Genomic DNA, 23,918 nt, shown 5'->3' on the forward strand with positions numbered 1-23,918 from the left:
TTAAATTAGGCTATAGGAAGCTCTCTGAACTTTCAGTCTGCCTATCTTTTCACTGTCAGGGAGACTGAGCCCTTTTGTTTTCTTTCTCAAGACATCCTCTCTCCTCTCCTATTCAAGCGTTAGCTCTTCCATGTGGAAAAAAACACCCTTTGTTGTATTTGAGAACACCCTGTGCAGGGATTTCAGAGTTAAGCATGAGTAATGTTGGTTCTGGTGTTATTCCAGAAAATAAACTAAAGGGGGGGAAAAACCAAATAAATAAAACAACAAGGCAGATGATGAGGAATCATCATATTACACTTTAATCCTTGCAGTAGCTGCAGCTCCACTTTGCTTGCTCAGTGAGGTGCCAATAAGGAAGGACAGAGGGGGAAGTCTCGTGGAGCTGAAGCTGGTGCCCCTTCTTGGCATGTCCGTGTATAGAGCTGAACAGCCACAGACACACCGCTGTTTCTGTCTCGCATGGCCATCGCTTCTGCTGTGTTTCCTTTACACGCTATCAGCTCCGTGCGCGTGCGGAGACAACATGGATTAACCAACTTTTTTTTTTTTTTTTTTTTTTTTCCACGAATGCGATGGTCATTTTTTCCCTTCCTAAACGACAAAATAAAATATAGGCATCACATATAAGAATAGGGCATTACTTCTTGTCATCTCTATGTTGTCTCTGTCAGACATCGGGGTTATCAATGATTTTGGTAATCTCTAAAAGAATCCGGATGAACCTCCGTGAGCCCGCCGGCGATCAAACACGAGAAGTTAAACACGCACGTGGGGTAAGTTTGAGCAGGTATATATATATATATATATTTTGCGTTGTTAAATGTTGTTATGCAACAAATACCGACGTGCATTTGGTTGGATTGTAACTTTATTAGAAGTTTGCGCTGGTTCTCTCTCTCGCTCTCTCTCTCTCTGTGTGCTTCTATTTTGATGCGGTTCGCGCGCGTTCCTCCGCTCACGGTATCCCAGCAACCGTGTAAGCGCGAGGGGCTCGCGAGAAGCCGGTTAACTTATCAGGATCCTCAAACTACGTCCCAAAGTGTAATTAATAACACTAAACAACATTAATACAGTACAATACAAACGATAGCATCCGGTTTATGGACCTAGCCTGGCTCACCTTAAAACCAGACATTTCTGGAGCCGGTTTGGGAGAATTTAAACAGGTTACACTAGTTTCAGACATGTAGGTCGCCTAAACAGCTATTAACATACATTTACAACACATTTAAAACCAGTCTATATGACAACTTCATATGGGGGGACCCCCAAAACAAAATAGAAACCATCACAGAAATTCTAATGGTTTCCAAATACCATTACAAAGCATCAACTGTTAACCATTAAAATCATTACCAAATCATTTCCATTACGTAGTTAGACGTATTAAGGACGTAGGTCTTAATGGTCTCCACTAGACATAACATGCCACCAATAGAAGGCAACAAATTACCAGTAGAGACCCAAAGGGACCATTACAGTTTCTATTAAAACCATTACAAAACATGCCCTAATAGACTATGGTACATCAAAACCTGACGCAAAATCGTTATGTTTGATGCAGCACTGGGTTTTTAAAGTAAATTTGTTAGTTAAGTGTTCACATTTTCAGAAATAAAGGCACCGAATTGCACTTTTCCTTATCTCTTGGGTGGCACCATCGTGGGGACATCCTTTGTACCTTTATGTAGCCCTGGCGTGGAGTGGTTGTATAGGTGGCCTCTGCGCATGCGTGGTGCATGCTCGCCTCCGAACTTACCTGACAAGCACACCTGGATACAGCATACGGAAGTCGAGATTCCTGAGAGAGACATGCTGTCTTTCGTTACGTGGCTGTTCCCTCAGGGTTTGAGACGGTTGGAATCCTGTTTGGACTAAAACCTGACCTTTTAAAACTATTCCGGATGAATCTCCGTGAGAACACCGCTGGTCAAACACGAATAGACAAATACAAACCAGGCTTTCGCATGTGGAGTCATTTTTAATTTTTTTTTTTTTTTTTTTTTTTTTTAATCTTCGTTATTTGGTATTGTGTAACAAACACTGAAGCGATTTTGGTTGGATTGTAACTTTATTAGAAGTTTCCCGTGTTGGAATTCTGCTTGAAATAAAACCTCACCTGTCTCGATGAGACTTGGATTATATGTTTTTACTGGCATGCCGTATGTTATGGCAGTAGTCTGGGTAAGACGATGATTTTCAATGAAATCCACCCTTGAATGTATCTTTTGTGTGGGCTATATAGGTGACATTTTGACACTACTAAGTCATGCAGCATTGACCTAGTAATATGTTTGCTTTCATCACTTCACGTCATTCTACACCTTGTTTAAAGTCTTAAATTATTTTGTAAAGCATGACATATTGCAAAGTGAAGGGGGACTGCTGAGCTCCAGTCCCTCACAATTCATATTACTCCATATAACTTCACTTAGATAGATAGAGATTCCCCCCCCCCCCCCCCCCCCCCCGAGGTCCTTATTGTTACCATGTTTCAGTTTGGTAGGAGTGAAACCTCTGCAGTAATTTCCTGGAGAATGTATAAAAAGACATAAAAACACGTTTCTCTCATTGAGAATAATTTCCCAGTCATCCTTAAAAAAAAAAAATCTTAAATGTCAATGAAAATGTTTATTTTGGATCCCTTAGACACTGAAACTGAGTAAAATACCTCAGAGTTTTTCCTTTCCCAGTCCTATACTCATAAGTATATAAACTGGGCTTTCTTTAAAATGGAATTGTTTTATAACCAGTGTTGGGTAAATTACTCAGAATAAAAGTAATCCACTACAGATGACTAATTACTACTTTAAAATTGTAATTTGATTGCATTACTGATTATTGCATGTAAAAAGTAATCAGATTATTAATTACTTTCAAGTTACTTTAAATATCTATCAAACCTACAAAAATAAACTACAACGTGAAACTGATAGTTCTGTCAGTCATTTTTGCATGCGTCAATGCATGACATGATCAGAAATAGTTGGATTTATCATAAAACTTGCCTCGGGTGTTGTCACTGACCAGCCCGATAAAATATAAAACTTTTCTAAATAGGCTAGTTTGATGTCACTAAACTAGGGGAGGCACAACTAAGCTATCACTGTATGGGTTTAGCTGCTACAGTGCCATGCAAAATTGTACAGTGCCAAATAAATTTGTAACGCAAGTAATGTAATTTTATTGACATCAGTAACTGTAATCAAATTACATCAATTTAAAATGTAATGCGTTACATTACTGCATTATCAGAAAAAGTAATTAGAATACTTTGTAACGCGTTATACCCAGCTCTGTTTATAACCATAACTAAATATTACCCATAAGATTGTGCATACAGGTAATGTTTGTCACTGATTTTTTTCTTCTTTCACAGGTTTAGGAGTTAGTTATGTTACTCACATCCTGTGTCAGGTGAATCATTGTCTGCAACACTCTAGAAGTACACACACACCACTATTCATTCCCACCACAGAAGTATGACTTTGATCCGCAGACTGCTACGCAGGCGTTTGCACCCATGGAAGATTGCCATTGTGGCTCTAGTGTTTGTCACATTTTTGTTCCTGATGCAAAGAGAGGTGGTCAGTCAGGACCCACAGGAGGAGCCCTGGCTAAAAGGGATTGTAGAGAAACGGGACACCATGCTGGGCATGGTAATGGGAGCCATGAATAACTTTAGGGACGCCATGCCAAAGATGCAGATCCGAGCCCCAGTGAGACAGCAGGAGAGCAAGGTCAGCCAGCCCTGTCTGTCTGGTTACTACACAGCTGCAGAGCTGAGGCCTGTGCTGGAAAGACCCCCACAGAATCCCAGTGCCCCAGGCGCCTCAGGGAAACCCTTCCATACAGAGAACCTCGGACCAGCTGAGCAGAAGGAGAAGGAGAAAGGCGAGGAGAAACACTGCTTTAACCTGTACGCTAGTGATCGTATCTCACTCAGTCGAGACCTCGGCCCTGATACAAGGCCGCCAGAGTACGTAGGCACTTTGTATTTTGTTATCTAACAACACTTAGCTAAGCAACGGTATTTGTCTGGTTTTAGCAAAGACTAGACTGGCCAATAATGTGAATCTGACTATAAGAAATTGACACCAAATGTAGAATATAATATAATAAAATCTAATATAATCCAAACTCAACTCTAATATTGTGCTAGACTATGTATTGGTCTATTGGTAAATATAGTGCCATCTAGTGCTTTAGTTAAGTATTATATGGTCCTCTTTAGACACAAATGACCAAATTCCAGAAAACATAATGAATGAAAGAACCATCATTAAATAGAAATGATAACATGCATATTTCAATTTCTAGCACGCACTGAGGCTAAAACCCAAACACACTATTTATATTTGGCTGTTGCTCTGAAAAACCACAGAATTTTTCCTGAGACATTGCTTCAGCATGTCTGCCTAGTTGAGGAGACTGATTGAACAGAAAAAGAGGAAAGAAGGAATATGTTGAGCTATGTCTGGCTAATTACACAAGTCTGTTCTTGTTCTTATTAGTTTGACTAGGCATTTTAGCCTGTACCAAGCCCCATTTTATTGTTCTTTTCTGTTGTTAAGGGTGTCTGTCTTTCAGAGAGCCACAGATATTTTATGGATGTATTCACCTTATGGTTGTACACCCTGCTTTATGGCAGTGGGGAATGGCATGCATCTGTCTTGCTCCATCTCTCCAAGCATTATTCCAACTATTTCTCTCTATTTTTCCCTCGCTTTCCTTCAGATGCATAGAGCAGACATTTAGGCGCTGCCCACCCTTGCCGACCACGAGCGTGATCATCGTGTTCCATAACGAGGGGTGGAGCACATTGCTACGGACTGTCTACAGTGTGCTCCACACCTCTCCTGTCCTTCTTCTTAAAGAGATCATCCTTGTTGATGACGCCAGCACAGACGGTAACAAGTTCACAGGACCACCCATGTGTTTAACTGAACTAAAGTCAGTCAGGTGGCCAACTTTATAGCTCTCTAGGCAAACTGCTATGGTAGGACAGGATGGCCTGGGTTTATTTTTGTACCATAATGGGCTGTAGAGCAGAAAGCATATCTGCCCGTGATAGCGGTTTTCAGTATCTGTTGAGGGTTTTTGGGGGAGGCTGTAATACTTGTGGGAGTCATGACACAGTGTAGTTTATAAGTTTATATACTTCCTCTATGGAACCCTAAAACAGAGAGTATCTTTGATGATGTGGTCATTCTACTAACAAGTGAAGTGGCATATGGCAAGTACAATGCCCTCCACTAATATTGGCACTCTTGGTAAATATGAGCAAAGAAGGCTGTGGAAACTTGTTTAACCTTTTGATCTTTCGTTAAAAAAATTCACAAAAATACTCTTCTCTCATGGATATCAAACAATTGCAAACACAGCACAGGTTTATTAAAAAATATTTGTTAAATATAGGTGTGCAACAATTATTGCCACCCTTTTAGTCGGTACTTTGAGGCAGTCAGGTTTTCATTTAATATCTGTTGATATTTAATAGAGTCCATGATGCCGTGTATCCTAACAAGATATCCAGGTCCTCTGGCAGAAAAACAGCCCCAAAACATTAAAGAGCCACCACCATATTTAACCGTGGGCATGAGGGACTTTTCCATATGGCTACCTCTCCGTGTGCGTCAAAACCACCTCTGGTGCGCCAAAACCACCTCTGGTGTTTATTGCCAAAAAGCTCTATTTTGGTTTCATCTGACCATAGAACCCGATCCAATTTGAAGTTCCAGTAGTGTCTGGCAAACTGAAAACGCTTGAGTTTGTTTTTGGACGAGAGTAGAGGCTTTTTTCTTGAAACCCTTCTAAACAACTTGTGGTGATGTAGGTAACTTCGGATTGTAGTTTTGGAGACTTTCTGTCCCCAAGACGCAACTAACTTCTGCAATTCTCCAGCTGTGATCCTTGGAAATTTTTGCCCACTTGAACCATCCTCTTCACATTGTGTTGAGACAATATAGACACATGTCCAATTCCAGGTTGATTCATAACATTTGCAGATGATTTGGACTTCTTATTTGTTGCCCTGATGGTGGAAATGGGTATTTTCAGTGCTTATGCTATTTTCTTATAGTCACTTCCCATTTTGTGAAGCTCAACAACCTTTTGCCGCACATCACACCTATATTCCTTGGTCTTACCCATTGTTATGAATGACTAAGGGAATTTGGCCTATGTGTTTCCTCATATTTATATCCCTGTGAAACAGGAAGTCATGGTTGAACAATTTCCTGTTCCTAGTCACCCAGGTGTACTAAACAAAATGTAAAATATCAATGGGAATATACTTGAAGTATATTTTTCTCATATGAATTCATAGGGGTGACAATAATTGTTGCACACTTATATTTAACAAAGATTTATTTTTTGCTAAACCTGTGTTGTTATCAATTGTTTGATATCCATGAGAGCAGAGCATGTCTGTAATTTTTTGAAAGAAAAGATTAAAAGGGATAGAACAGAAAAGATGCTTCTGTACCAAATTCACAATCAGTGTGAAGAGAAGAGAGTCATTTCTACTGGCTGTCATGCATGTCAATTTTCTTTGAATTATTAGTAGGTTATTTTTCTGCATACTTTCCTCATTCTATTTCTCTGGTACAGGTTAATTTTTGTCAAAATTATTTTGTCCTAGGACCCTACAGGCCTAGGGTAATTGAGGCCATTCTGGTGTAAGCTTCTATTTATGGTCGTCGCTGACATATAAATCCCTACGTAGTGCATAGTGTTCTTATTATGTTGAGCAGTTTTTCTTTATGATTATTTTCTTCATGCATCCACTGCTGAAGTCTTCATAAATGTTCTATAAGGTTTCTCTGATGTTTTTCCCTTTGACCTTAAATTCAGTGTTTTATTTAAACTGCACTTTGCTGTGCTTCAAAGGCAAATCAGCAAAGATGGCCATTATATGATTATTTATGGACTTTACTACAGCTTTTCACATGGCATTGCTTAGATTCTGTTTCCTTAAAAATGAAAATTGTGTATGTATGCACAAGTGCACACCTCGACTGTGTTCTCTGTGTTTTGGTTTTCTACCATACAGAACAGCTGAAGGAAGAGCTGGATGAGTATCTGAAGCAACTGCACATTGTGCGTGTGGTGCGACAACCGGAAAGGAAAGGCCTCATCACTGCACGACTGCTAGGAGCCTCGGTAGCCACCGGAGACACCCTCACTTTCCTCGATGCTCATTGTAAGTAAAAAAATACTGAGTCATCATGAGTTTGGGGCTTTTGTACTCATACATGCCCAAACTGTACCTTGCAGTGCAGTCACCTCAGAGCTTTTTCTCTAGCAAAACAAGCATGATGGCAGTAATGATGGCCCTCACTGGAAAGTGTGTGCCTTTGTGTCATGCTGGTTAAGCTCATAAAAATTGTTATTAGTCAGTGTGGTTTCACACACTGTTTACATAGAGATATTCCAGCGCACCCAAGCCTCACAAGCATGCAGCTCTACACTGTTGTTATTGGCATGTCAGTTTGGTCCGTACCCACACTTCTCCCCCGCTTAGTGCTTGAAGATTGAATATCCTTGAAACACTCAGTTCCGACTTCTGCCACAGGGGTAAAGGACTAATCTCTTAAATGCTCTTCTTGTGCAGGTGAATGTTTTCATGGCTGGCTGGAGCCTTTACTGGCCCGGATAGCAGAGAACTACACGGCAGTGGTGAGTCCAGACATCACCACTATTGACCTAAACACGTTTGAGTTCATGAAGCCTTCTCCATATGGGCAGAACCACAATCGGGGCAACTTTGACTGGGCCCTGTCCTTTGGCTGGGAGAGTTTGCCTGATCATGAAAAAAAGCGACGCAAAGATGAGACCTACCCCATCAAGTAAGACACAGAACATGGATTAAACAGATAAGGCATTGTAAAGAAACCAGGACTCTAGGATTACTTTGCAGAGAATTACCCTTCTGTTTGCTTAGATTTACATACTGATCTAAGCAGAGTTTACTTATGTAAATTAATGGTTTTTTTCCTGTACTGTACAGAACACCAGCATTCGCTGGAGGACTGTTCTCTATCTCTAAAGATTATTTCTATCACATTGGGAGCTATGACGAGGAGATGGAGATCTGGGGAGGAGAGAATATTGAAATGTCCTTCAGGGTAAGAAATGGGAGGCAGGGGTGGTTGGGGGGGGGGGTGTTTAAGAATTTACTCTTTGTGACTATAAATTCACCCTGGGTATGAATAAATATGTGAATGTATGTGTGCATGCTGCCTTGTGATGGACTGGCATCCCATTTAGGGTGTGTTCTTGCCTCATGCCCAGTCTTCCCATCTGTCATCTGTTTTCTACAAAAAGGAATCAGTTTTTAAATTAATTTAAACTGGTATATTTTATATATCCTGTGCAAAAAGAAGAATGAAGACATAGATATAGTGACTCATGGCCTTCTGTCCTCATTAAGTAATGACTCAAAGGATAACAATTCAAAGTTCTGGACAAGCTTGCCAGGTCACAGCAAAATTTGCAGCCAAACTACCTTTAAAAAAAAAACGCACAACAAGACCTGAAACTATCCCAAAAAGTTCAGGCAATGGAAAAGGGAGCTACGCTTTTTTCATGTTTTTCTCAGGCTTTGGGTTGGAATCAAGTTCACCTTGGTACACACACATTTCTGGTTTGCAGACGGCTTATCTGCAATGTGTTGACCATTAACCACTGCATAATCCTTAAAAAATTACACTTCCCCTTTGTTTACCATACCCATTGTATATTTATTTATTTAAAGTTTAGATTTTTATTATTTGCTTTAAAACAATATCTTGGCAACTGCAGACTATTTTCTAAATTAGCCAAAAATGCACACATGGACTTGCTTTTTCTACCATAACCTTGTTCCAAAGCTATCCCAATTTGGCATAAAAAACCGTGACCCTGGCAACCGTGGTTCTGGATCATTTTTAGGATTTGAGAGAAATTCTTTCAAAATACTGTCAGTTCATAGACTAAAATGTAAAGCTATTCATTAGCTTTTCTGAATGTCCACAAAACTGATTTTTTTAAAACCTAGTTGTATAGAAAGTAGTAGTATATGAAATAATCTGCATATGTTCTCTCCTTGTTACCATAAATACAGGTATGGCAGTGTGGGGGTCAGTTGGAGATCATCCCCTGCTCCATTGTGGGCCATGTGTTCCGCACCAAAAGCCCTCACACCTTCCCCAAGGGCACTCAAGTGATTGCCCGTAATCAGGTGAGGCTGGCTGAGGTCTGGATGGATGACTATAAGGAGATCTTCTACCGCAGGAACCAGCAGGCGGCGCAGATGTCTAAAGAGGTAATGCAAGGTTTTTATGCTGTTAGTTTAGATTCAAGTTGTTTGGCACAGTGGTACAGGGTTATCATCCACTTCCAGAAACAGTGTCTCTTCTTTTTTCATTTCTTCATAGTCTCTGACTGAGATTTCATTAATGTCCAGGTTGACAGATGGATGAATGCGCTTTGTGACAAGGGGATACCACTGTTGATGGCTTTAACATGCTACAGACATAAGTTGTACTTCCTGGCAACAGACCATTAATACACTTGATTATACAGTATACATATACTTATACTAAATACTTATGTATAGAAATTACATAGCTTCTTTGGCTGAGACTGTCAAGAACTGGTTTTTGTAACCTGACACTTAACTCTTGCTGGCCAAGTTAAGCATGTATGGATTTAGTATTTTCCAGACACAGATTAAGACAAATCCAAAACTGAAAATGACTTTCAATGAAGCACTATGAGCATAATTCAATTAAATAAAATCTAGGATTAATCATGTGCCTAGAAGTTGGTCATAATGTCTGTGCTGGATAAAGTGAACAGAGGAGGAACAAAGAAAGTCATTCTTAGACTTCCATACTCTTGGTATTCTTTGTTTTTCTGTGGGTCGAGTTTCTCATGTTCACATTATACCAAGTTTTGATCTGAAAGTGTGTAAAGGCTGCACTTGTCTTAATGGAGATCTTCCACACAAAGATCATGCACTGATCTGTGCCTAGACTCTCTATGAACAGATGTAGGGTCTCCTATAATGGACATTGGATCATACTTAACCCCATACTGTTGTGGTTTCACAGCAAGGCCACTTTGGAATGATGAATATACTCTACATATCCAAGAATGTTCCACTGAGAGTTTATTCAATTTTTAGGTAGTCATGACTTAGATGGGCACGGCATAAAGACAGTACTAGATGTACTCTGGATATTCATCATTTTCTGTGTCTAGATGGTTGTGCTGTCATATTATTAAGATTTGTGGCCACATATTTTGCTGTGGGAAAAAAAAATTCCTTGGTCATTTTGCAGTGTTGAGTTGATTGTAAAGGCATCTTGCCAGACTCTCAACTTGAATCCAAGACTTGCTGCTCTTTCATGGCCCAAACCACTGAAAACCATCACCAGACTTTCAACATGTAGCCAAGACCTGCTGCTAGTTTAAACCCTAGGGGAAAATACTGCCTATAACCAGTTCCTATATAGCCTTGGGGCAACAGAATGGATGATGTTCTCCTGATTCATAAGCTGCTTCAGAAATTAATCCCTCACTTTACCTTTATTAACTTTTATTAATGGCAATCTGGTTCTGTTTCCACAGAGAACATTTGGAGACGTCTCCAAACGCTTGGAGCTCCGTGAGAGGCTACAGTGTAAGAGCTTCTACTGGTATTTAAAAAATGTGTACCCAGAGGTCTTCATGCCTGATCTCAACCCACTGCAGTTTGGCGCAGTAAGTGCGTGCGCGTGCATGCGTGTGTGTGTATGTGTACACAGCGGCGTGTTTCATTTTCACTCATTATTTCCATTTATTGCCTTCTTCTGCCCATTTTTTCTCTCATCTCTCCCCCTTCATTTGGCTCTCTTGATTCTTCCTTCAGTCTTTCTCTCTCTTTGTCTTTCTCCTCGTTCCAATACTCCAGACCACAGAATGTTGTGTCTGGCCACTGTGGTTTCCCGCAATGCATCTCTCCCTGCAGAGGGTCTTGGAGAAAGCTCAGTTCCATGTTTTAACAGCTTGGATCTTACTGCCCTGATGGCCCTCTCCTTCTCCAATTTATTTTTTCATCCAACTCTTGCCTCTATCTACCCCATCTCTCTGTCTTTTAATTTCTGACTGTGTGCACACTCTATCCCCAGATAAAGAACACAGGGAAGGACACATGTCTGGATGCAGGAGAGAACAACGAGGGAGACAAGGCGCTCATCATGTACCCATGCCATGGCATGGGAGGCAACCAGGTAACTATTACCATCTAATAGTTCTTTCTAATATTTATCTTCCTCCTTCCCTCCCTCTTGTAAGAAGAAGTAAAGTGTATTTTAAGTTGTCGTTATTATATTATTATTATTATTATTATTATTATTATTATTATTATTATTATTATTATTATTATTATTATTTTAAAGTATTTAAATTGGTGAATGGAATCTGAGGATTTAATATGAATTACTTCATCCCTATTTTATAGCACACACATTGTATGCATTATATGAAATACACAAACTTTTCAACTAGGATTTGTGTTAAATAATGTTGCGTTCCTCTTCCTCTCAAAACATACATGTATAGTACTTTGAGTATTCAACGCACCATGAAATACGACACAACATTCAGAAGGAGCTTTGCCTGCATGCAACTGATGGTCTGGTGAAACTCCAGGATTGTCAGTATAAAGGCCACAACTCCTTCACTGGACCTGAACAGAAATGGGAGCTGCAGGAGGTAATGAAACTTTAAGAGCTGCCACATTTTTACACTGTTTACTAATCCATCTCCCCTGTGGCTAGTCATGCGGTTTGATCTGTACTTAAGCAGCACTCTAATGAGTTCTGAATGGCCTAAAGCACTGTAGCATTGTATAGTTCTCTGTACAGCCTTTCTTAGTCTGATAAAGCGTAATAATCTGTTACATTTAATAACGTGTTAGGGCATGGTTGTCTGAGGTAGCAGAAGAATGAACGAGAGACATATCCCTTGCTTAACAGCGTGCTCAAGTCAAACACATGAACCTGTGTTCTTTGTGCATCTTTTCTCTGTTTTTAGAAATGGAGAGAAGCTGTATTTTTCTTGTATTTCTTGCTATAAATTTCTTAGTGTTTGCTTTCATTGGATAGTAGTGATATGTTGCCAATCGCCTCTCTGTGTGCTCCTCTTTGGCTCTGTAGAATCAGCTGTTTTATAACCACAGGCGGAAGCAGTGCCTGAGCGCTCGCTATGAAAACCCCTCCATGGTCCCCTGCAACCCAGCGGACAGATTCCAGCTTTGGTCTTTCATCTGAGAGAACAAGCCAGTTAAAATACACACTATTGTTACCGAACTTCTGAACAAGAAAATTTTAATTTATTTTTATATGTGAAATAACTGCTGCTGGAAAGATTTGAATATCATTAAGTGGTATGCATGTATAGAAAGTACTTGCACAATAAAGTAAAAAAAAAAAAAAAGCAACGAGGCACCTTCAGGAAGTATGCTGAAGTTGTACAGTAAAGCACCAAGTGAAGACTTCTGAACGATTAATGTTTCTCAAACATTTTTTCTCTCTTTATTGAAAGGGCTGTTACCACTGTCTCACAGTAAGAATCTAACAAAAACAGAGGCCTTCACAATTTTTTAGGGTGCTAATCTGAAGTTGGTCTAAACTGCACATTTTAATGCACCAAAGAATATTTGTAAGCCCAGTTTCATTAAGTGCAATTCCCCCCGTATGCACTATAAATTACCCCTACTCCAAATGTGTTGATCGTGAATGGGCTTGATAAATGAGATCCTGAATTAATAGGATGATCTAGGTCACTGCCATGCACTGACTAATTCCTTTCCTTCACTGACAGCCTTTTTTCAAACACAGAACTGACTGACAGACAATTTTGGTGACACGCATGGTCTGTATTTATTGAAAGTGTCTGTCATTGGTTCGAAGTCCCCCACATGCTGTATTTTCTAACAGACTACCAAATCCATGGGTAGTGAACAAAACCAGTGCTTGTAATTTTCAATTATTTGTCAATTGTTTACGCACCGAAACTACTAAGTGGACTTTGGCCTCTTGAGTCAGCAGTCCATGCAACAGTTACGATTTTTCCCATTTTACTCTCTGGGTCAGGGTTTGAGTTAGTGAATGTTTTTGTTCACACATGACACCTTGTTTAAATAATACTTTGTAAAGTATTATTGTGGACAGAGAAATGGTGGTAAAACGTACTGTAAATTAACAACACAAGAAAATGTCAATGAACAAAGGCAATGTATGTTTTTAAAATAAACATTCCAAAAACTTTTTATGATCTTCAACAGGCTGGCTGTTTTTTGTTTTGTTTTCTTTTTTTTTGTTTAAACATAGACATATTAACAAACGAATACTAAAATGACAAAAATTCAATGCAGTAGAAGCTATATATTAATATGTGAATGTTATATAATAGAAGAATGTAATAGTAATAGTATATGGGCTATTCTTGCTTTGTTCAAGAGGTTTATCACTGAAAGAATCAATATAGTTATCAGAAATCTTAGCGAAAAACAAGATCCACATGCAAGTGAATTTGAACAAACTGGAAGTGCTAGTGAATGAGATAGTGAATAAGTATGAACAAAGTTTTGCAACTTAACAAACTTGAAATTCTTGTCTGACATATGTCTACTCTTGACTGACTTTAAGCTCTTGATAAAGCTTTATACTCTATAACTGACATCATTTGAACCCTGCTTACAGTATATTTGGCAGAATGCGTAACATTTATGATTATTCAGTTGTTTTCACACTCATTGTCTGGGGAGTTCCACATATTTCTGGGCCCCATGGAAATGCAGGATGTGCCCCTTCCAATCTGCTGAAAATGCAGATGTTTTAGTTCAGGTCCCTCTGCCTAGGGCTCAGAGTCAGTTTAATCAGTACCCCTGCAGTGATAGTTTTGCTCTTGGAAATATTTTTTCATACATTTCCTACTATTAGAAGTAGATAAATCTCAGAATAATACTGCCCCCAAGAAAGATTTTTGGTCAAATCAAAAGCCTGATTTTTAAAAGGTCAACTAACCATTAAACATTGGACTATATACATAGGGTAAGACAACGTAAGGGAGTCAAGCCACTCACCATGTTCCCAGCTCCACTCTTTTTTGAGATCTTTTGTGCACAACCCTCATTGTTTTGCTATACACGGTGGCTATGTTTGAAATGGCATATAATGCACACTGATCCCCAAACAAAAGCAGTAATGTAAAATGCAGGGTGTGAAGAATGTATAAATATCCAGTATGTCAATGATTCCTGAATGATGTACTAATCTGACCCAGAACTGTCTTTATGATATAGTGCGTTCCTCAATACAATGTGATCACTTTATTTTTCAAAATGAAAACTGATTAAAGAGTAGGCCACATTTAATATCAGTTATGTTTTTAGCCTCACACTGGCAACCACAGCTGGATAAGACAGAAGAAAAAAAGTTATATACCAATGATTCACTATTCCAAAATTAAAGATAAATCAGTTTATGACCATCTTAAAACATTTCCCCACCACATCATTTTTGGCATTAATAAATAAAGGTCACATACTAACTAATGCCATGTGCAATTCTACAGTCCAGTGAGAATGTATGATATGCATTCAATGAGGAAACAGAAATATAATTATCAAAATGACGCTGCCAGGTATGTGTATGCGTGTACTGTGCAATGCATCTCTTTTCATTAAGAAATTTGCAAAATAAGCTAGCATTATAGTTTAAAAACTCTACATGTGAGAATTAAGAATTCAATTAATCAGATATTGCTCCTCAAAACAAAACAAAAACCTGCTGGGTGGCTGCTTTCAAGCTGATAAACTTGCCACAAACCTCCTTATTCCGTGTTCACTGCATTCAATGCAGTATTGGCATTGTAACCGTTTGTGCTAGCTAAAGCTAGGCACAATTCGCCTTGTCTAGCCTACTGTTTGAGAATCTAGAGAACTACTATGAAATAAAGCACATGTTACAAGCATGTTTTTTTCTTTCTGAATAGACTGACATGGGGCAGACTGAGATCGGGGCATTGGGAAGTGTATATAAAATGACTGACAGGAGGCCCACGCAAGCACAGACAAACACTTTGCCCCTTGACATAGATCTTCAAATAGGGTTTCTTACCCACATAATACACTTGTGCTGATGTCATTATTTAAACAATATTTTTTTTAATCAAAATTTTTCACAGTGTTTTTTGCTCATATTTACCAAGGGTACCAATATTCGTGGAGGACACTGTATCTGTGAGTGGCAAAAGTATGTGAACCTTTGCTTCAGTATCTGGTGTGACCCTCTTGTGCAGCAATAACTGCAACTAAACGTTTCCAGTAACTGTTGGTCAGTTCTGCACATCGGCTTGGAGGAATTTTTGCCCATTCCTCAGTACAGAACAGCTTCAACTCTGGGATGTTTGTAGGGTTCCTCACATGAACTGCTTGCTTCAGGTCCTTCCACAACATCTCTATTGGATTAAGGTCAGGACTTTGACTTGACCATTCCAAAACATTAACTTTATTCTTCTTTAACCATTTTTGGGGAACGATTTGTGTGTTTAGGGTCATTGTCTTGCTGCATGACCCACTTTCTCTTGAGATTCAGTTCGTGAACAGACATCCAGACGTTATCCTTTAGAAATCGCTGATATAATTCAGAATTCATTGTTCCATCAATGATGGCAAGTCGTCCTGTCCCAGATGCAGAAAAACAGGCCCAAACCATGATACTACCACCATCATATTTCACAGATGGGATAGGGTTCTCCAAACATAACACTTCTCATTAAAAAAAAAAAAACTTTAAAAAAATTCTATTTAGGTCTCATTTATCCACAACTTTTTTTTTCAATAGCCTTCTGGCTTGCCCATGTGAGCTATGCAAACTGCAGAGAGGCAGCAATGTTCTTTTTGGAGAGCAGTGGCTTTCTCCTTGCAACCCTGCCATGCACACCATTGTTGTTCAGTGATCTCCTGATGGTGGACTCATGAACATTAACATTAGCCAATGTGAGAGGCCTTTAGTTGCTTAGAAATAACCCTGGTTTCCTTTATGACGCAGACTATTACACATCTTGCTTTTGGAGTGATCTTTGTTGGTCAGCCACTCCTGGGGAGGGTAACAGTGGTCTTGAATTTCCTCCATTTGTACACAGTCTGTCTGACTGTGGATTGGTGGACTCCAAACTCTTTAGAGATGGTTTTGTAACCTTTTCCAGTCTGATGAGCATCATAAACTCTTTTTCTGAGGTCCTCAGAAATCTCCTTTGTTCGTGCCGTGAAACACTTCCACAAACATATTGTGAAGATCATACTTTGATATATCCCTGTTCTTGAAATAAAACAGAGCGCTCACTCACACCTGATCATCATCCCATTGATTGAAAACACCTGACTCTAATTTCACCTTCAAATTAAACTGCTAATCCTAGAGGTTCATTATACTTTTGCCACTCACAGATATGTAATATCAGATCATTTTCCTCAATAAATAAGTCATCAAGTATAATATTTTTGTCTCCTTTGTTTCATTGGGTTCTCTTTGTCCTCTTTAAGGACTTGTGTAAAAATATGATGATGTTTTGGGTCAATTTTATTCAGATATATAGAAAAATGAAAAGGTTTTATATACTTTCAAACACCAGTGTATATATTTAAATTTACTACAGGCATCTTTCACAGTATACCTCTGGTTATCCAAGTAGACATCAAGAAAATCCGACCCTACCTCACCGAACAGGCTACACAGATACTAGTCCAGGCTCTTGTTATCTCTAAACTGGACTACTGCAACTCACTGCTTTCAGGCCTCCCAGCCAGCTCCATCAAACCCCTTCAGATGATTCAGAATGCTGCAGTGCGCCTCGTCTTCAACCAGCCCAAGAGAACCCATGTCACACCCCTCTTCATCTCCCTCCACTGGCTTCCTGTAGCTGCCCCCATCAAATTCAAGGCCTTGATGCTCACCTACAAGACCTTGTCAGGAACAGCAGCCTCCTACCTCAACTATGTCCTGAAGGCCTACGTTCCCTCTCGCAATCTGCGATCGATTAGCGACCGACGTTTAGTAGTTCCCACTCAGCGTGGCTCAAGGTCCCTTTCCAGAACCTTCACACTAACTGTTCCTCAGTGGTGGAATGAACTTCCAATCTCAATCCAGACCGCAGAATCTCTCACCATCTTCAAAAAACAGCTAAAGACCCACCTCTTCCGTGAACACCAAACCAACTCGATTAAAAAAATAATAATAATAAAAAAAATTGCACTTGCACTTTGCTTCTTCTGGAACTCAATGGATCTTGTATGGTAGCACTACTTGTATTGTTCTCTGCTTGATATATCGCTTTGCTGGTATTTTTATCATTTGTAAGTCTCAATGGATAAAAGCATCTGCTAAGTGAATAAATGTAAATGTAATGTAAATGTATCCTACCAGCTTTTTTTTTTTAAAGCCCACAGACCTTGTTGATAACATGTGTTTGCTTTACCTTTCTGAAATTTGTGCAGCAGTGCTGCATTGTTAAATACTGCATTTGTATATAACTATGAATATAACTACATTTAAATACACTAAGTTATACAATAAATTAAGTAAATTAAATCCCCTTTTTGGTCTTTCAAATAGACCATAAAGAAGAACACATCCAACTGCTGATCATACTGTTCAGGCTTTTCACAGGCAGAAGGCCTACATTGTAAGTTGTGTTTTTGAGCAGTAGAGGGTGCAGTCTGAATTCCTATTTGAATTTCAGTTTGTGGCAGGTCTGGCAGTGGTGCAAGACATTCAAAACTGCAATTTCTGAGATTTCTGAGTTCATATCTGTAGGCAAATTAAACTACATTTACATTATGGCATGATGAGACTGGTATAAATTCTGTCTGATGTATCTCAGTGAATTCCAGGTTTATTTATTCATGTATTCATTTTTCTTAGATCAAATTAATAGACTAAGGAATTTTACATATACTATAGGGTTCATAATGAAATAGGAAACATTGCCCTGGGCTAATCAGTGAGCAATTCATAAATCTATATAGACTATTTATTCTTCAGGAATGAAAAATAGTATAACGCAAACTTACTGTATCTAAAAAAAGCTGTGAAATCACACCATGATTTAAGTTTCTTATTCTAAATAATTTTTATTCTGAAGGTTGATTTTATGTATCCATAAATTTCCATCTTGTCACTACCTTGTAGCTACACTTATTAGTTCTTGTATCAGGTGCACTTTGTAGGTATACAATTACTGAGTATAATCTGATTGTTGCTATGTCAGCTCTTTCTATTCTGTTCATTAGTGGAAAGGTCCATTCCATAGGACTAATGTTGATCACATATAACTTTGGTTATGGGCCAAGCTGTGTACTGTAGGTAGACATATAGTGCGGCCCAAAAGTGAGCACTATTGAAAATGTTTCTATTGTGCATTCTTTTCTCATTTCAATTTAATTAAATACAAAAAATTTCATTACAAATTATACTATTTATTATTTAACAAATTATATTATTGACAACAACTTGATTGAAAAGTAGAATCCTCAGAATTTCTTAGTATTCACTGTGTCCGCTTTTAGCTTTAATGACAGTGTGCACTTGAGCTGGCATGGACTCCACTAGTTTGTGTAAAACCTTATGGTCCATTTTTTGATTAAATCTATCATCTGAGTAGATTCAGTAGAAGAGATTACGTATTATTTTCTTTGTTTTAAATGTTTAAATATTCTAAAACCTTCTGTTTGTTTTAAATAGGAAAATAAATAAATAAATAAATAAAACCCCAGATTTTCCACGTGGCACTGAGACAATGAGAGTTTTCGACCCAGCTGTAGACTTGGAAATAGTGAGTCTGTCCAAAATAGTCTACTATGTATGCTACTTATTTTGCTAGTATGTATGCTACACCCTAAACATCATTTTGAAAACTCCCAAAATAAAAACATGGAACTCAACTTAGTTCCCTTTCTAAGTTGCACATTGAGTAAGTACTGAGGAGGATGTATCTGAGGAGAACGTAACAATAGCATACTGTTATTCACCAGTACACCAAGATAAATGACTTGTACATGTAAACGCATGGCACTTGGCAGTAAAGGTGGTTCTGATTCTGATCAGAGCTAGGTGAAGTGTAACTGCCACCCCAATATGCAGAAACTTCTTCATACACTAATACAGGTAGGCCAGTGAATACATGAAAAAAAAAATTGATCTGTATGTGGTTCCCATCAGTGCTGTGAGTCACATGATAAAGATGGAACAGAGCAAGGTGAGCCTGGCAGAAACAGTAGTCTTCAATCTCATCCAAGTTACCCACAGAGGTGAAATGATACATATTAATGTAGTCTGTTTATCTGTGTGCTTAATACTTGTGGTTTATTTTGTCTGTCTGTATGTATGTATTTATGTATATTTATGAAAATAACTATTTATTAATGTTAATATTAATTAGTCCCATTGTTTGGAATTGATTTGAGAATAGATTGGTGAAAATGTAAAAATCACTTCAGTGGGATTGCTGCATTTAGTATTAAACACAAGTGTTATTGCGTCACATTACAGCTTATTATGACTCAGTATGTAAATATTTTCGTCTTTACACTGGTTTATCAGGATAAGGAGGTGGGTGTATAGAGCTGATCATTCCATTTTGTATATTCATAGAATCAAGATAAAATAAATAAATAAATAAATAAACCCCCTCAGACTAGCCATTTCCATTTGCTGTTCAAATACTCCTCAAACTCAAACTTCATCAAACTTCTTAGTTCTTAGTTCCAGCTTAATGCTTAATGTAGAATTAATTAGCTATTGTTGCTATGGATTACTGTATTTAAATTCCAATTTAAGCTCCTCATTGCCTCATGTTTGGCTTTAACTACTGAAAGGTACATTTTTAGTTACTGAAATGGTAAATATGCTCAATAATTAAATGATGCAAGGTCATTCAGAAGTAGTGTGCTCATAAATTAATTCAACTGGCAGTCACAAGTTTATACAAAAGGATAACTGTGGCAGTATATTCTGCTGCAGAATATAGTTCAGGGTGTAGTTATATATATACTTCTTTTACAATTTCAAACAGTCTTAGGCTATGGTTATTTTTCAAAATCACAACACACGATGGACACCATTAGCAAAGAAATGCTTTATTCAGCACATACCATTTCAGGAAATCACAATAAATACACATTTCAATAGATCATTCAGAATAAATACTGCAAACAGAGTGTGGTGGCAATGCTGGATGTGCTGCCTTCTGCTACAGCACGGCCAAGACATCGCTTCATATGATGGACTCCAACAGAGAATGAGGTCAAATACAAGCACTGTCCATTAAGTCAAGAGGTAAAATAAAAAACATAAAAACAAAAACACAAACTATGGAAACAATGGGACATGTACGTCAAAGGCAAACCCAAACTATAAGGACATAGTCTGTCTGAGAAGATTACCCATTTTACTTTTGAGAGGAAATGGAATTTAAAAAAAAAAAAAAGAAAGAAAGAAAGGCATTTACTTTGTGTTAAGTCACACCAAAGGCAATGTTCCAGTTTTCCTTCAAAACTATTTATCTTTTTTATCTTTAAGAAACACTTTCTTATATATTCAACGATTTAGTCAAAAAATTTTGTTTGAGAAATGAATTCATGGCATATCCATCTGCTGTAAAATGCTGGCTATACTGAGCTCTGTAGTTCTTCTATACACTGGCAAAATCACTGCAGGAATTTGATTGTCCTCTTTTCTGCTTCTTGAAAAACAACTATCTGCTTTAAAAATAGCTTACATTTCATCGAAACACTATTGAGGAATATGTAGCACTATGGTAATTGTGTGTGAAATACAATTTTATTCCAAGATCAATCAGTAAATTAGCTGAAAGTGATATCTGGCAATGAAGGGCTGACCTCCAGAAATGACCATATTTGTTATCCTGTTATGCTATTGCACTCGACTGACTAATCAGTCTTTAAAAATCATTTGTTCATATATTATAAATGTATCATTTGTTCACTTTAGAATTCATATCATAATTTGATGCTCAGAGAAGTCAATTCAATACTGCAAATTTGTAATGCCTCTTTAGCAAATCCTCCTATATACAATTTCTTTTACAGTACTAAGGAACATTAAATTGGGAAATATTTTATCACTAGATTTCTGGTTCTCCACATTATGATTAATTTAACTTAATAAACTTTCTACAATTTAAATTTCAGAAATATGCTTTCTTTCCTTCCTTTTTTCCAATAGACTTTTTTTTTTTTTTTTAAATAATTTGAACACATAACTTCATTTTAAAAGATATGCAATGCCTCAGAACAAATTAATTTGATGCTTTTCAAAGTGCATTTGATCAGATGTCCCTGTATAATCCCAAAGATATTAGTTGGAAATGCTAAAAATGAAGAACTCTTTCATTCTCTCACCACCTGAATGGTGTAATAAGGATTAAATAATGGTCCAGTAAGAGATATTTCACCTTATCAGTGCTCTGCTAAAGACTATTTGCCGTTTTGCATGGCATCAGCCTCTGGAAAAGTGCATTGTCTTCATGAAGTGTATTATATTCACAACTTAAGTCATCTGATTTGGTATTGCAAAAACAGCAAACATTTTAAGATCAGGCTTCATGCTTTTACAAATGCTTTAAAAGCATGATATACATATGTAACAACAAGAACTTAACTTCTTTTTTTTTTTTTTTTACAGTACATCAATGCAATCAATACAAAAACCATAGATTGCCAACAAAAGCTACAAAAGAACATGCGCTTTTATCAAAATGATTAAGTATACACATTTTCTTTAATATATTAATGAACAGCAACATTTTCTTTTTTGCACCACTGACACATAGACATAGAAAAGTTCAAGTCCACAATATCTGCTCAAAACTAGAACTTTGACTTTTGAAATACCAGATAACATTGCACAGGCCTAAAGCTTACAGTTTATATGATCTCAGTTTGCACTTAGAATTATGGATTTTTTTTTTCTGGCTCATTGAAAAATACATGATTATGAATATCGTACATGTCAACGTCTTCAAACTAAACTATGTCAAGTGTAGAAACAAAGACCATTATTTGAGTCTGTGTGGTATTTGAATCAAACACTTGATAGCTTACCATTTGTGTCTCCTCCTCATATATGTAATGCGTGTATCTAAACAGGGGTGGGCTCAGGGAAAGGCTCCAGTATTGGGGGTCCTTTGGTGGTGTCTGCTAAAGAGGTAACCTCAGAAAGGCTGTGAGATACCTCTTTTGGCTGCTCTACCACAAAACAGTTTCCATTAGTCGTGTATCCCTCTTCTGTGTTATTGTTCAGATAGTTTTGGTACTCCATCTGACTCAGCTCTCCAGATTGGCTGTGGTAGGTCCCTTTCGATTGCATGCTTTTGTCCTGTTCTGGTTCACAGCAGCCAATAGTGGCTGAGGATCCATTAGTGAGAGTGAAATGATGATTGGTGTATTGTTCCTCAGGTGGCTGTGAATAGTCAGTGTAATGCTCAGTGGTCATGTTAAAGACTCCTGGCGCCAAGACTCCATTAGTGTTGTTCACCCTTTCTTGATATGTTGAATCTCCTCCATAGCTCTCGCTAGCTTGGTTAGCAGCTGCTAAAAGTGATGCTGAGCTGGCATTCTCCATTTGATAGTATTCAGCTGAGGAGTTGATAAAATAAGCATTGCCATTGCTTTGGTTCTCCTGTGTGACCGTGTTCTCCGAGTAGCACATCACAGAGGATGGAGAAACCACCTCATTGTGTGACAAAGGAGCGATGGTCAGGCCATCCTCAAACTCCTCTGCTTTGTCTTCGTCTTCGTCGACATCGTCGTCTTCCTCCTCCTCCGAGTCACTGTTCGCCAGGCTCTGTGTACTCGAGTCTGACAGGCTACACAAACTGCTGCTTTCGTCTTCATCATCTTCATTTTCATCCTCGTCTTCTTCTTCTTCCTCCTCCTCATCATCATCTTCCTCTTCATCCTCTTCCTCTTCCAAGGCCTCATCCATATCATCCACAGCTTGCAGATGCATGATGGCACTCTGCTGGACAGAATCAGGGACAGGATATTCTAAAGCATGTTGGCCTGATGTCAGTGGGCTACAGTGGCCATTGGTGTCACTGTGGTAACCATTGCTATTGGGGGCAGGGACAGAGGCAGGACCAGGGGCTGAGCTCTGCTGCTGCTCCCTGCTCTTCTCCAGCTCTAGTTTCATGATAGTGTGCAGGAAGTGCGTGCGAACACGGATGGGGTTGAACTCAATCCGGCCGGCTGCATTACTGCAGCCCTCTTTAGTGCAGCCACACGGGAATGACATGCGGTCCACCTGCACGGAAACAACACAACCAAGCCTTAAGGTTTATGAAACCTCATCATGTTGGCCAAAGTAGAAGCATGAAATGTCTTAACATCAATTAACTTATTTTATCAGCTCAGTCTGTGTAATCTCTTTCATGCTTGATGCCTTAATTTAAAAAGGCTATAGCTCAATTAAAGATGATCTTGATCGCATCTTAATGGGTTTTAACTTGTCAATCTGCAATTTAGTACTTTGTTTGACTTGTATTTTATCTGTAAAGTGACTAATAAAAAAAAATAAAATAATAATAATAATAAGGAACTGTGTGAAAGAAGTGTGTGTTTACTCTTACATTCACAAAAGGGTTTCTCAAGCATTCTTTGGATAGTTATTGGTTCTAGGTATTTAAAGAACCCTATAAATGATATGAAGGTTCTTTGCTGCTCCAAAGAACTAACTACCATGTTGTTTTAAGCATCTTTGAGAACATTATTATTATCCAGAAGCCTTTGAGGAAGTGGAACACTTTCTAGAAGAGTTCTTCTTGGAACCTTTTCTAAAAGTGTTTTTATCCTAGAAGCCTGT

The 23,918-nt window shown here is 38.3% G+C and overlaps 2 protein-coding genes across 5 annotated transcripts in view; one reads left to right on the plus strand and one right to left on the minus strand.

The window, feature by feature from the left end:
* Positions 1 to 387: 387 nt before the first annotated feature.
* On the plus strand, positions 388 to 13,315 carry galnt3 (UDP-N-acetyl-alpha-D-galactosamine:polypeptide N-acetylgalactosaminyltransferase 3 (GalNAc-T3)). Of its 2 annotated transcripts, none has more exons than XM_017470536.3 (11): positions 388 to 776; positions 3,383 to 3,982; positions 4,741 to 4,913; positions 7,058 to 7,207; positions 7,619 to 7,853; positions 8,015 to 8,132; positions 9,110 to 9,310; positions 10,621 to 10,752; positions 11,160 to 11,261; positions 11,593 to 11,745; positions 12,189 to 13,315. In XM_017470536.3, exons 2-11 carry the CDS (start codon positions 3,486 to 3,488, stop codon positions 12,300 to 12,302), a joined length of 1,875 nt encoding a protein of 624 aa, XP_017326025.1. In that variant the 5' UTR covers positions 388 to 776; positions 3,383 to 3,485; the 3' UTR covers positions 12,303 to 13,315. The 2 variants fall into 2 exon arrangements, with proteins under 2 accessions (XP_017326025.1, XP_017326023.1); XM_017470534.3 differs by lacking the exon at positions 388 to 776 and adding an exon at positions 1,656 to 2,187.
* A 6,842-nt stretch (positions 13,316 to 20,157) lies between these two features.
* Positions 20,158 to 23,918, minus strand: part of csrnp3 (cysteine-serine-rich nuclear protein 3) — a 34,056-nt gene continuing 30,295 nt past the window's right edge. For all 3 annotated transcript variants that reach the window (XM_017470526.3, XM_017470529.3, XM_053681056.1), the window contains one exon: positions 20,158 to 23,360. In XM_017470526.3, coding sequence (XP_017326015.1) covers positions 22,197 to 23,360 — 1,164 coding nt within the window. In that variant the 3' untranslated portion in view covers positions 20,158 to 22,196. The remainder of the gene's footprint in view (positions 23,361 to 23,918) is intronic.

Source organism: Ictalurus punctatus, chromosome 6 (assembly GCF_001660625.3).
Source record: "Ictalurus punctatus breed USDA103 chromosome 6, Coco_2.0, whole genome shotgun sequence".
Classification (NCBI taxonomy): Eukaryota; Metazoa; Chordata; class Actinopteri; order Siluriformes; family Ictaluridae; genus Ictalurus; species Ictalurus punctatus.